At 32.5% G+C, this 14,815-nt stretch overlaps 1 protein-coding gene across 3 annotated transcripts in view; it reads left to right on the forward strand.

Moving 5' to 3' along the window:
* The window catches only part of CADM2 (cell adhesion molecule 2), a 1,120,439-nt gene extending 1,106,861 nt beyond the window's left edge, over positions 1-13,578 (forward strand). For all 3 annotated transcript variants that reach the window (XM_011927577.1, XM_011927576.1, XM_011927578.1), the window contains 2 exons: positions 4,764-4,889; positions 5,819-13,578. In XM_011927577.1, the coding sequence (XP_011782967.1) occupies positions 4,764-4,889; positions 5,819-5,937 (245 nt within the window). In that variant the 3' untranslated portion in view covers positions 5,938-13,578. The remainder of the gene's footprint in view (positions 1-4,763; positions 4,890-5,818) is intronic.
* Positions 13,579-14,815: the final 1,237 nt, after the last annotated feature.

Genomic DNA, 14,815 nt, shown 5'->3' on the forward strand with positions numbered 1-14,815 from the left:
TATAATTATGAATTTATCTTGATATTTAAATATTTTCAATGATTGAAAATTTTAAGAACAGAAAATAACATTAATGTAAACGTATGATACAATATCAGAAAACTACACAACTTACTAAAAGACACTGAACGTGTGAATTGTTAAAGAATCATGCTGATTCTGGATAATACACTATATAAAACAAAATATATTTATAAGTTTATAAATCCCAATAAATAATCTGTTATATTTTGATTCTTCCAAAATGTTTCTGAACTTGATAGGGGATGTCTTTTAGAAGTCCTCCAACTGATGTTTAAAACCATAATACTGGTGTAAGATTGGGCATACAGATCACTCCTATAGACTAGAATGTGCAGAAACATATAAAATATATAGACAATTATTTTAGAAACCTATAAAATATACAGACAAATATTTTATACATAAAATTGATAGACAATTTAGTTTTAAGAATAAAATTATTGATGAAAGACATTGTGTGGAGAACAGCTGGCTGTAAAAACAAAACCACAGTTGTATTTTACCACTTCAGCCTCAAGTCATAGACCAAAACACATTTTACAAGGATTAAAGTATAACAAAAGGGTTAGATGACCATATAGATTTATATGCATATAATCTTATTGCAAAAGTATTTTATTCCATGACCCTCAAGCCATGTGTCATACATAATAATTTAATGGATTTGATTACATAAAGTTGTAAGACTAATCTATCTGAAAATACCAAAAATGAAAAATAGAGAACTTGTTAAAAAATGTGAATCTTTATGTAAAGAGAGCTGTTAAAACAAAATTTAAATAGAAAAATGGACAAATTGCATAGACAGGCATTTCAAAATCAATGAATTAAAATAGTAGAAAATGTTTAGACATTATTATGTCAACCTGTAATTTCATTAATCCAAAACATTTAAATTTGGATGTTACTTTTCCACATTGGAATGGCAAATTTTTAAAAAATTATATTTTGATGTTAATACAATATGGAGAAAAGAATCCCTCAGGTACTGTTGATGGGGGAGGGGGGTGAATTTGCACAATTTTTCGGCAATGTACATTGACAATATTTATCAAAAGCCTTTACAAAATATTTATACCATTGATCCAGAAATACTTTTTAGAATTCACCTTCAGCAAAAAAGACAGGTGCAGAGATACATGAACAAAAATGATTTCTAAGTTCTCTAAAAGAGTGCCCATTTCTGAAAGATATTCAGCAAATATAATGGACATGATTTATGACTGTATATGAAAACTTGAGCAAGAGGTGGATTTTTAAAGTGATTCCAAAGTATATCGCAAGTAATATGAATAGTGAATTCAGAAATATGACAGATTTATTTTTTCCTCATTTTTGGAGATTCATAGGCAATGATAGAAATGTAGGGAAATACAAGAAATAGATATTAGAGAGCTAAAATTAACTGTCATAACTTTAATTTTAATGGTTAATGTTTTTAAAGTAAAGCTTCCCTGCCTCCCATACCCTCGCAATAAGCATTTCAAAGGTGTATCATTAGGCTGGATGCAGTGGCTCACACCTGTAATCCCAGCACTTTAGGAGGCCAAGGTGGGTGGATTTCTTGAGGTCAGGAGTTCGAGACTAGCCTGACCAACGTGGTGAAACCCTGTCTCTACTAAAAACAAATACAAAAATTAGCTGAGGCTAATTAGCTATGGTAGCGGTCACCTGTAATCCCAGCTACTTGGAAGGCTGAGGCAGTAGAATCACTTGTACCTGGGAGGTGGAGGTTGCAGTGAGCTGAGATCATGCCACTCACTGAACTCCAGCCTGGGCAAAATATAAAACAAAACAAAACAGTGTGTATTGTTAATTGGGCTTTTTTTTTTTTTTCCAGAGATTTAGTGACAAATAGCTTTACTTACTTCTTTGACTCTCTTATCTTCAACTTTCATCTCCTGAGGTCACCCAGGAGGGGCTTACATGTGTGAGGATTTTTTATTGGCTGAGGCTTCATTTAGTTGTCTAGAATACAAATCACTTTGTTTAATCAACTGTAAGAGAGACTGGAAAATGCCTAGTTCTAATAACTGAAAGCAAAGAAAATGTTTATCAGCTAGAAATCTCGGCCCCAATATACCCTTCTGATCACCAAATATTTTTTCACCTCGTTTCCTTTACACACACCACTACCATATCCCATCTAAAGAAATAAACGAAAGTTCCATCAAACCAAGGTATCCCACTCAAAGCTCAAGATCTTCAGATATGCACAATTCTCTTCATCATATCTGCTGAAAAGAAGACAAGTTATTAATACTCCTCTCCATCCCATACACAATGCACATGATAGAGGAGAAGCACTCCTTGATTACATTTATTCCCATTTGGAATTAAAAGAAGACATTCATACAGCCAACAGACACATGAAAAAATGCTCATCATCACTCGCCATCAGAGAAATGCAAATCAAAACCACAATGAGATACCATCTCACACCAGTTAGAATGGCCATCATTAAAAAATCAGGAAACAACAGGTGTTGGAGAGGATGTGGAGAAATAGGAACACTTTTACACTGTTGGTGGGATTGTAAACTAGTTCAACCATTATGGAAAACAGTATGGCGATTCCTCAAGGATCTAGAACTAGATATACCATATGACCCAGCCATCCCACTACTGGGTATATACCCAGAGGATTATAAATTATTCTACTACAAAGACACATGCACACGTATGTTTATTGCGGCACTATTCACAATAGCAAAGACTTGGAAGCAACCCAAATGTCCATCTGTGACAGACTGGATTAAGAAAATGTGGCACATATACACCATGGAATACTATGCAGCCATAAAAAAGGATGAGTTTGCGTCCTTTGTAGGGACATGGATGCAGCTGGAAACCATCATTCTTAGCAAACTATCACAAGAAGAGAAAACCAAACACCGCATGTTCTCACTCATAGGTGGGAACTGAACAATGAGATCACTTGGACTTGGGAAGGGGAACATCACACACTGGGGCTTATCATGGGGAGGGGGGAGGGGGGAGGGATTGCATTGGGGAGTTATACCTGATATAAATGATGAATTGATGGGTGCTGACGAGTTGATGGGTGCAGCACACCAACATGGCACAAGTATACATATGTAACAAACCTGCACGTTATGCACATGTACCCTAGAACTTACAGTATAATAAAAAAAAAATAAAAAAAAAAATGAAGAATGGTATACACAGGGTAATTAGGGATCTGTAGCAATTATAAAAACATGCCAGGCTGGCATGACAAGGTCCCCTCTGTTTTGGAAAGGGTTGTTGTTCCCTGAAGAACCTGGATTCTCCTCCATTCATTCTTTTTTGCTTTCCCAAGTTCTACCTTCTCTTGAGTTCAACCTAGTTAGTCATAGTCCATGACTCTATTTGAAGTAGGTGTTGGGGAGTATGTCCTCCATCAGGGATACACAGCTTTTATAGTCCACTTTTTGCATTTAGCAAGTTTAGGTGTCTAGAGGTTGTCTGAAGTTTCAAACAGTCAGACTATTTTTTCTTTCTGTCTAGACATATGATCCTTTGACACAGAGTTACATTAAAAATACAGAAGACTCACAATCTATTTGTCAGATTAATGTTCCTATAATCCGTCCCTAGTTTTTGAAGGCATTCTTGCCAAGCCTAATTTATTTCTTTGCTTTAGCTCTCTCTTAAATCCATTTGTAAATTATAAATAGCTATCCGGAGGCTATCTGCAACAATGAACCTGGGAGAGCAGGAAGTACACTCAATCTGATCTTTGTCACAGGGCTGTCTTAGTGGATTTTATTGCTCAGGTCTTCAGTCAGTTTTATCCCTTATTATGTGATTTCTATGAAGAGCTACTTTTCCAAATTTTTGAGGGCCCAAATGTCTGGGTATTCTTTTGGCCTTTTCATTTCTTCTTGAAAGCTGGCCATCCTTTTCTGGGCTGATCTCTTGCCTGTAAAATCCTATTGAAGGCAGAATATAAAAGTATATTATTAATTTGTCTCTTTCCAATCACTTCCTGTAGAATCACAAGTTCCACTGGCATTTATATCTTGGTGCTGAGTATTAATCTTCCTCTTTCTATCAACAGTATTTAACAGAGTCCCAACCCCTGCTTTCCTGCCAAAATATATTCCTCCCTTTGATCAACTACAGTGTTTTCTCCAATATCACTTCCTATCTGACTGTTCTCTCTTTTTCAGTCTGCAAAACTGGAAGTTCTTCCTCTTCCTGAATTTTAAATATGGAAGTTCCCAGTGGTCAGTTCTCAGACCTCTTCTTTTCTCCATCTAGACACCCATGGGTGAATTAGTCAATTTCCATAGCTTTAAATAATATTTATATAATGATAAATCTCAAATATCATTTTTGGCCTTAGACTTTCTCAGGACATTATTTTAACTAGATAACAATATAGTTGTGTTAGTCACATCAAAGAAATATACAGGCATACACACACATATTTTCAGATGGAGGCGAGGAGGAAGGAACGGCCTATAACTATACAAAATTATATATGTATATTTGCTTATCCAATCTTTTCCTTAAAATGTAAGCTCAATGGCAATAGTGATTGATGTATCAAATGTTATATCCCCAGATACGTTGTATATTAATATTTGTTCACAGGATGATTGGTGTAACACACATTAATGTATTATTTAATAAAAATTGTGTTAATTTTCAAAATAATTCATTCTAATGCAGTTATGTATTCTATGACTAAATAACACATTAACTGGGACAACATTTTCCTCTCTTTTCCAGATCCTAATGCTTTGGCTGGCCAGAATGGCCCTGACCATGCTCTCATAGGAGGAATAGTGGCTGTAGTTGTATTTGTCACGCTGTGTTCTATCTTTCTGCTTGGTCGATATCTGGCAAGGCATAAAGGTAGGTTATATTCAGTCAGAGTACTCGACGTTGGCAAAATATTCTAGACTAACTTCATTATAAAATATGACATCAGTGCATATATGTTTCTGTCCATGTGTGTAGAATAGGGAGATAGAGAGAAATGCTAAATTATTTCAGCGAATTCTTCATTATTTTACTTAAATTTAAAGTTGAATTGGCTTAACAAAATAGTGTTTAGCCAATGGCTAGATGTCAGAGAGTAAGCCACTGGCTCAGAAAAATAGGAGAAAAGGGAAGAAAGTTTGTAATTTATGTCTAGAACTGAAATCCAACTATAACTATTTGGCTGATGTTTTTGTTTGTCAGTTTGTGAATATCTGTGTAGCCATATTTAGTGAGGAAAATATGTATTGTGCAATGGGCCAGGTACCACTTTATTAATATAACCTACTTTTAAAGAAGTTTACCAAAATAAACGGTGATGAGTTGAACATGACATTTTTAAGATCTTAACAAAATGTAGTGCCAGCTACTCGGGAGGCTGAGGCAGGAGAATGGCGGGAACCCGGGAGGCGGAGCTTGCAGTGAGCCGAGATTGCGCCACTCACTCCAGCCTGGGCGACAGAGCGAGACTCCGTCTCAAAAAAAAAAAAAAAAAAGATCTTAACAAAAGACCCTGATTGCTACAGCTATAAGGTTCACATTGATTTTATCCATCATTAAAGAAGTCACAATTACTTATTACCCATTTCAGTTTGGCCCTTGCCTGTAGTAAATCAAGGCATAACTTCACCTGCAGGATACCGGAAAACTGAACGGAAACAGTTCAACTTTAGAAGAGTCAATCGGGTAGCATATTAGGTCTCAAAAATCTGGCAAAAGTTTCTTCCTAGATAATGTAGCTTTAATGCTGGGTATTTTACCAGTCTCACAGAGCTAATATATTTTTCTTCCAATATATGCAGGAACGTATTTAACAAATGAAGCTAAAGGAGCTGAAGATGCACCAGATGCTGATACAGCCATTATCAATGCTGAAGGCAGCCAAGTCAATGCTGAAGAGAAAAAAGAGTATTTCATTTAAGATGCAGGCCAAGATTCTGAGTTTTACTACCAGGCTGACTGCTGGAGAAAACTGGCTATCATCTCTCAGAATTCATTTCTACCATCGTCTGCTACCCTTATTAACTCCCATACTGTACTGCTATCAGTAGCCAGTGTATACCAACAATCAGCTGTTGAAAGCATCATTCTTTAATTACTGTACCATCCATAATGCAGGACATTTCTTACTGCCTAAATTTCACACCATTGCTCTTTTAACATACAGTGCTTGAATATACAGCCTTAACAATGTTAATCATCTCCTTGGATCATGATACTGAGTGGTTTTTATACATTAAAAAATGTGTGCAGAGTTTTTTTTCCCCCCATTTCTTCCTCTTTAAGTCATAGACCTTATCAGTTTACCATTGGACAGCTTTCACAAGTAACAGGATTAGGGAAGGACCTAATGTACTTAAGAGTAATTGAAGGTTAGAGGTTTACAATGACTGTTTTCTCCATGTCTGTCTTCAAAGACAACATGTTTTGGAAACATATGTCCTAGAAAACATAAAATAAATAAAAAAAACACTATAGTGTAGTTTTTGGAGTGTTGGAGATTATACTGGTAAAGCTGTATCGATTTGCTATTGAAATATAGTATTTGATACAGGAGCCATGTGTACGAATTGCAATCATGACATGATATCTTCTATAATTATATAGATCTTACTATTAGGATATTGTAGCTTCGTTTACCAATAAATCATTCCAAATGATTTACTGCTTTTGGAATCACAAAGATTTCATTCATTTCTCTAATTTGATTCTGTAATTTATTTGCTTCATAAAGATTCACCTGCCTAAACAATATTGAAGTATCCGTAGGGCACAATTTTGAGACATTTTAGTATCTGTATATAGTGCATATAATAAATCCAATTAAACATTATTTGATACATATTTAACTTTTTTGGCTGTATGTAATTCAGTCATAAGTAAGCATTTTCTAACGTCCATTATATCCCTTTAGATATTACTGAAACCAATATTATAAGTAGATAACATGTATTAGTATTTTTGTCTGTATGTCCTAGCACTGTTCAACAACAAATTTTTCTAGTTCTTGTTAATTTTTATTTGTTATACAATGGAAGCACAATGTTATAAGGAAAGGTAATTTTAAGCTAACAACCAGTGCACAGCCTCAGGTTTTAAATTACAACCACAGTTGAATAATAACCTAAAAATACATTTTAGTTTGCTAAAAATGTACAAATTTTCATTTTGCAGTTCCAGAGCTGCTTACCTATGTTGGTTTGCCAAAAAGAAGTGTTTAAGATATGTTTTCTGTATAAATGAACTAATTCTTTATATTAAATTCCTGTCTATGCATTTTGTGAGGTACAAACTGATGAAACAGTGAGTGATAGAGAATTTCTGCCATGCTTTTAACTCCAAAGTGAAAGTCTCTTTCTCTGGATTATTTTAAAATTTTGGTGTATTTAACCATTAAGAAATGCTGTATTCTTAAATATGACACAGTCAATCTAAAGTCTTATTATTTCTTCTAGTAAAATAAAATATTGTTAGATTAGTTCTCATTAAATTTATTATATGCTAAAGAATAAAACTCCAGTTAGATTTCAAAAACATCCAATTTACAAGCATTGCACCTTTAAGAAGAAAACAAATATGACAATATGGTAGCTATACTTGTGATGTCTGACGCATGATGGCCTATGGTTTTAAAAATAGTATTGTGGAATATATTTTTGGGGAATAAGAATGGTTGAGTGCAACATCATGTATTAATATCAAATGAAAGACAAGGGTGCTGTATCTTAGAGTATTTATCAGTAAAGTATAAATCTTTTAAGGAAAATGTTAGAATTTTAAAGTTTTTTTTGATTGTTGAAGCATTTATCTTGTTGATTTCTTATAAAAGAAAAAGGACGATGTCAGTCAAACAGCACTTTTTCAGAATATACAGAACATAAATAATATGATGTGGTTGAGTGTTAACATAATAAATCATATACAGTATGACATTTTAAGGAAATAAGTCTGCATTGATGTGATTGCATGCTTGTTTTTACAGTTCACTCCATACCATCTGTGGAAAAATGCAATAATATGTTAATATACTATGGTAGTTTGAGAGAATCAGGTAGGTGCTACTAGACACATTGAAACTAGAATAGGTTTATAAACTGTTCATATCTTTCAATGCATAATCTTTAGAAAGACTCCACAAAGCAAAATTCATCCTGTTAGTACAAAGGTTCTTATTACAGAAGTAAGTTGTACAAACTACATCATCAATTACTATTTAAAGCCTAATTTCAGGATGCACTTACAAAATTGCTACTCTTCATCGATGCTGTATTTACATCCTTCTTCATTTCATCTATATTCTACTTGGCTCCAACAACTAAATTGTTGCCTAAATAACTCAATCATTATTTATAGCACTGTAAAATTAGAAATTCAAAATTGGTTGCATTTCAAGATTTTTGACTCTTTTAACCCTTCAGAGTAATATAAAATCTCTTATAAATCCAGTTAGCTAAAACAACTAGATTATTATACTAGTTATAAACACTGGTATATTATAATTTGTGGGATCTAATCACATGTTTGCCTGTTAAATATAGTTTGATTTAAATTAGATATGTTCTGAACTGGAGAAAATAATAGCAATGAAGTTATATTTTCATACCTTTAAAAATTATTTAATTTTCAAACAAACAAAAAATAAATTGTAAAAATTCTGCCCATTTCTATTCCAACAAGTCAGAAAATAATGACATACTATTTCGAAATGAGAATGATGTCAATTGCATTGTCTGGAACGTGTACACTTGTGTGCACATAGAGTCAATTTCTGTCTCTTATAAGTGAGCACAGTAGGTAGGGAACTCAATGGAAGCAGTGTGCACACACACACACCCTTAGTAGAATATGGAGCATTATTCTTTATCAAACGTAGCTATTCTCTGCCAGTGTACTGTTTACAGTGTAAATTGATTGTCCTCCATCAAAATCAAGTCTAAGCAGCAATTTTCTTTCTTTCTTTCTTTCTTTTTTCAATTTTTGCGTGTTCTAGATAGGATTATTATCAAAATTAGGAGGAAAAATAAATGTTTCTGACAGAGCGCATGAGCAGAGTATTGATGGTGTGCATGTTTGTGTGTGTGTATATGTGTGTGTATAAGAGAGAAAGAGAAATAGAAAAGAGAGAGAAATTTCAACTTGTTTTCTTTTACCAGAGAATCCAAGAAGCAGTTTAAGGAACCTGATATTGGAGTTTAATCTAGAAACTGGATGATCTCATATTGATTCAAGATGCTTAATCTTTCACTGAAACCCCACAATTAAAATAACAAATAGAGAAAGAAAACTAACTTTCCCAAATATGGCAAAGAAACTAACACCTCATTTATTTTTATTTCTTTGTAAAAATATAAATATCTCAATCAAAAGTACAAGCTCATTTGTAATTATGTACTCATGATTGTAACAGCATTGAGATTCCATATAGGCACATGTATAGCAGCTGTTTGACAGTGATGGCTCTTCCATGTAACATAGCAGTTATCGTGTAATTTAGTGCCACTTATTGCAAAGTGTTACCAAGGGGAACATTTCAAATGCATTTTGTTTTTCTTTGGACATCAAGATAATTTAGTGGACAACAAATATGAAATTTTACATTATGCTTTTTAATTGTGGAGAAAATGCAAAACCTCATGTTTTACCGCAACTTTCCCATGATATTGCTAATTACTTAGAGTCGCCCAAATTGCCCAATATTATTTCCCTTTGCAAATGGTAATTTCTGATAAAACAATACAAAACAAAAAATAACCAGTAATCACAGCTGAATAAATGAAACATCTAATGAGAATTACTGTTGAGTAATGCTTTTTATTAAGTGGCACAAAGTACACACTAAAAACTATGCAAAATATAGGTAACTACAGTGTACGTACATGTAAGTATCTTGTACTTGCTGTGTATGGATGTTGGAAACCCATGTAATTATAATATGCATTTTGAATATTGGGAAAGAGGAAATCTTAGTGTAGATAATAGAATTTGTTTTGAAATATACACTGGCAATATTGAAATATACTCAGTGCAATATCTGCAGTTCTGTTGCTGGATGCTTAATGCAAAGGGATTTTAAAGAATTCTTCAACAAGATCCAAGAGGTTGCTAATCTTCACCTCTCACACACTAAAGCATTCATTAAAAATACAACTAATTCAAGGACAAGTTAAGTTTTTCTTATTAATGTGACACAGTAACATTTTTATTTGGATTAGTTTTTAGTGTTATTGCAGAGAAAGAAATAACCTGAGTTTTAAATTTCGATTCATATCTCATTGAATTGGGAATTCTTCAGTTTTGTTTGAAATGTGTGCATGTTTTCATAGATTGTAGTACTTTTATTATAAGTACAAATGTAGTCAATGAAAGAACATAGGGTACTTTTAATAGTTAGTCACTGTATCTTAATGGGAATTTTTAAATATCTTTTCTGTTTCTATTCATTTTTTCCCTTTCTCTCTCTATTCTACTCCCGAACAAGCCCTTTGCACTCATACCCTTCCAAAGGCAATGGATTGAAAGTAGCAAGATAATAAAGAGAGTTAAAGGGGACAACATATAAGAATGGGTTCTAAAAATCATCAGCATTTTTATGTATTGAGATTATTAATACTGAATGCAATAGTTATTGGATATAGCTGGTAAGTTCTCTGCCATGCATACTTACAATAATCCTTCTACCTCTCACTTTTAACATGGGCTATGATACTTCAGTATAAATAGAGGAAATAATTATTTACCAGATATCCCAGGAAGCATTCTTACGGAACTATTATAACAGTGCACTCCCCATCCCCTGGGAAATCTCAAAAGCCAAGTTCTTCAGTGTATTCTGTGGTGTATGAATCTGCATTTGTTTTTCCTTTTCTATCATTAGATTTTCCTAAAGGCAAAATATTATAACTTTATAAGAATAGTCCTTCTCATGCCTATTTAATATTTCAATGTTAATATAATTGTATTGATTTTTAAAAATAATTAAAATGGCAACACTTTGCGATCCAATCTGATATTTAATTTTTAAAATGTAACAATTTCTTATAAATTCATGGTGTGTTTTAAGTAAAAATCATGTATATGAATTATTTTACCAAGTAGTATTATCTGTATGAGACAAATTTAAGTATTTAAAAAATTTCTCCTTATTAATAAATAATCCTCATATAATGCACAGTATTGCCACAAATGCCCACTTCATTTTGTCTGCATAGACATATTAAGAATTTTGCAATGATGTAATTTAATTATCCTAACAGAAATGACAGACTCTTCTGTAGGAAAAAATAAAAACATGAATATCTCAAATTATAATGGTGAATCTCTAAAATATGCTTAAAGTAAGATGTTTCTATGTTATGTGGTTATGTTATCAATAATATTTGGTTGATCTTCACATATTTTATATGCATATATATATCAAGAAGTGATATATATATATCTTGATATATATATACACACACACACACATATATATATCAAGAAATGTATGATTATTTTGGAGAGAATGGGCCCAAATGTGAAAGAGATGTAAAAAACAAAAAACAAAAAACAAAAAAAAAAACCACTATTTTCCCCTACGAAACATACTGTATATTTCAAAAGAAGAAAAGTTAAAAGATGTTTGAAGATTGCAGGGGCAAAACAAAAACCTACCAGGGCTCGGCACTTAAGCACTTTTCCACATCCAGGGTCAAAGCAGCAGTGACTACATGGACTTTTAAGTGCGGTATGAAATGCAACATTACACTTACAAACAGTACTGTCAAACCTCAAATGCTTTATTTCTTCAGATGCTTTTTCGTGTACATGATACTAGTAGACACTTTTCTCTTTATATTTACTGACAGTGAAAATCATACGCAATAAAATATTGATGTTTGAAAGCAGTGGTCACCAATTGGTTAAAAAAAACTATGAAATGTAAACTGAATTGTTATATCTCTATCCTTTTTGCTTTTCTCGGTGTTTTTAATGTATTGAATAAATCTCATAAACAGAAAGAACAAAAATCCAGAAATTTTTCAAAGCTAGTACTCTTTCTCCTTATAAATGTATACAATTTTAATCTTTTTTCAAATTTATTTAACTGTATCTACTGTACTTATTGTAGATTCTATGATGCAGTCAGGTCTTAACCCAAGGATTTATGAATTTGAGATTACTGACCTGTTTTCTTCATATTGCATTCACATCAGTATTCGTGAATTTGTTGTTTAGCTTTTCATTCAACCAAAAAATACTCCCTCAAGAAAGCTCCATTTTTATCATAAACATTTCAACACAACCAACATTAGAACAAGTCTGCCATGCTAAAAATAATTTAAAGACTTATCTCTGAAAATGGTATCCAGAAATGCAGGTGTTCCCAGTAATGCAGCTTCAAAAATAAAATGTGCTATTTATATGACATGAAATTCATAACTTTTGGAAGGGTATATTTATGACAGCATAAAAAATAAATTCTGTGCTATAAAGAAGATCCAACAAAATTAACCATAGAAGTACAGAAAATGGAGAAACACAGTTACTGAATCTACGCTTGTCATTAACATTTTCAAAAAACAAAATGCATATTGTAATATTAGGTACATGACACTTGCATGTTGATATGCCTATATACTTACAAAGTATTCAATGTGTACTTAGCGGCGTTTAAAATATGTCATGTACAACTCTTATAAACATTTTTACAGGGTTCCCATTTGCACTTCATTTTTCAGTATAGTCTTGTCAGAAAAAAATTGTCCGATAAATATGGAAAAATAAAATTTGAATTTTAGTTATCTGTTGGACATTACTGAATTGTCTATTCATTTAGTACATTTTCTTAACCTTGAAAACAGCCATTGAAAGATGGAACTTTCTTTTTTCCAGTGACAGGTCATTAAAATGATGGTACAAAACATTCTTTGTGCCAAAAACATCATTTTGAATACCTTTTATTCAACTGCATACATTATCCATCCATTTTAGTTTTCCTCGATGACGCCCATTTTACTTGTAAATTTCTAAATGGAGGTTTTAAAAATTAAGCATCAGTAAAATAAATGTTATCTAATTTGTACAACATTTAATCATTATTCCTTGGAATATATGAACCTTGTAATACGATGGCTAAAGGTTAAAAAGAAATGTTGCTGACTTAGGGAAATTTGCTTGAGATTGCCAAAATTTTAAAACTCTGTAAAGGTAATTTTACATTAACTTATGTGTGTTTACTAATGTTGAGTAGGAACAGAAGCAAAAATACCTAAACCTATTTTTTTTAACCTTCGCACTCTAACCAGTATTATACATTTCAGCTACCTAAGATAATGCAATTAATCATATGTCCAACCTAAGCTTCTGCCAATAAGGATTTCAGATAAGCTTTTAAATTTATGGAGGATTTTCTTTGTGTCTTTGGAAGTTCACTTACCATAAAGTATTTTATAGTCTACTTTAAATAACAGATTTTGTTATACAGGGTAAGCCAAAGGCTGTACAAGACTTAGTGTCATTGGGTCTCATATTTGTGTTAGACCATGAAATATTCCATTAAAATTTATCTGTAAATACAAGGCAAGATTTTGTATCTGGTTTATTTTATTAAATAACATTTTATTTTGTTTTTAGTTCACATTTTTTCATTTAATATTAAAAAATGCCCTGCACTACAAGTTAGGAAATTTGACACTGTATCAAAGATCAGGTTCAGCACATCTGAAAGAAAATAGTGGCATTTGAATTAAAACATTCATCCATGTGTCCTTTTTTTAAAAAAAAAATTACCCAAAATGCCCACTGTTATGCAGCTTTTCAACTATGTACAAATATGGAACCCATGCTTCGTAGGTAAATCAACTCTGTTTTCATAATGGCAATACTTACTTTGATCAAATAATGTATAGAATTGAAGGCACACTAGAAATTCTGGTTCATACAATTCAATAAATGATATTAAGTCTAAGTGTTATTAATAATTGGGTTTTGATGCCTATGAAGGCCCTTCATGATATGATAATTCCAGGATAATGCTAATATGTAACAGGTTACACATTTAAACTAAGAGGTTCCAGGAAATGTACAGTTTTTTAAAAATTTCAAACCATACTGTATCTGTTTTGTAAAATTTAAGAATTTTTATCCTCTAGTATTTTGAAACTAGAAAACATAGAAATGCATAGAGAAAAGATTAAAGGAGAAAAGCAGTTTCTCGGTTTCATTTCAAATACCAGTTAGGCTGCTCTGTGTTACATGTAATTTAATCAACACATAACTATAGGGTTAGGTGAGGGTTAGGCTTAAGTTTAGGAAAAAAAAAATACAACAACTATTGAACACCTATATTGTCATCAGTCCACCTCACGAACTTTAGCAAGAACCTGAACACAGTATTTTGTGCCGATACCTTCATAACTTAGCTCTGTAATACAATTAAATTATCCTTCCAAGAAGTGTTGTTTTCCTCATATTTAAGTATTCCTATGCTGAACGGAGGAATGGGGAAATTCAGTGCTTTTAAAAAAAATTATAATTATACATCTCATGATTTAAGCAAACAAAAAAATTACAAATGAATGAGCTATCTTTCAACTACTGTTTATTATCTGAAGTTTGATATTTTGCTACGTTGATTAGAAAAGGTCTGACTAATAAACAAATAGTTTACTGCGCTAGAATATATAGAAAAATCACTCTTTTTTTTTTGAGACCGAGTTTCATTTTGTTGCCCCTCAGCCACCTGGGTTCAAGCGATTCTCATGCCCCAGCCTCCTCAATAACTGGCATTACAGGCGTGCGTGCCCATGACCCAGTACTTT

Source organism: Colobus angolensis, unplaced genomic scaffold (assembly GCF_000951035.1).
Source record: "Colobus angolensis palliatus isolate OR3802 unplaced genomic scaffold, Cang.pa_1.0 Scaffold73, whole genome shotgun sequence".
Taxonomy (NCBI): domain Eukaryota; kingdom Metazoa; phylum Chordata; class Mammalia; order Primates; family Cercopithecidae; genus Colobus; species Colobus angolensis.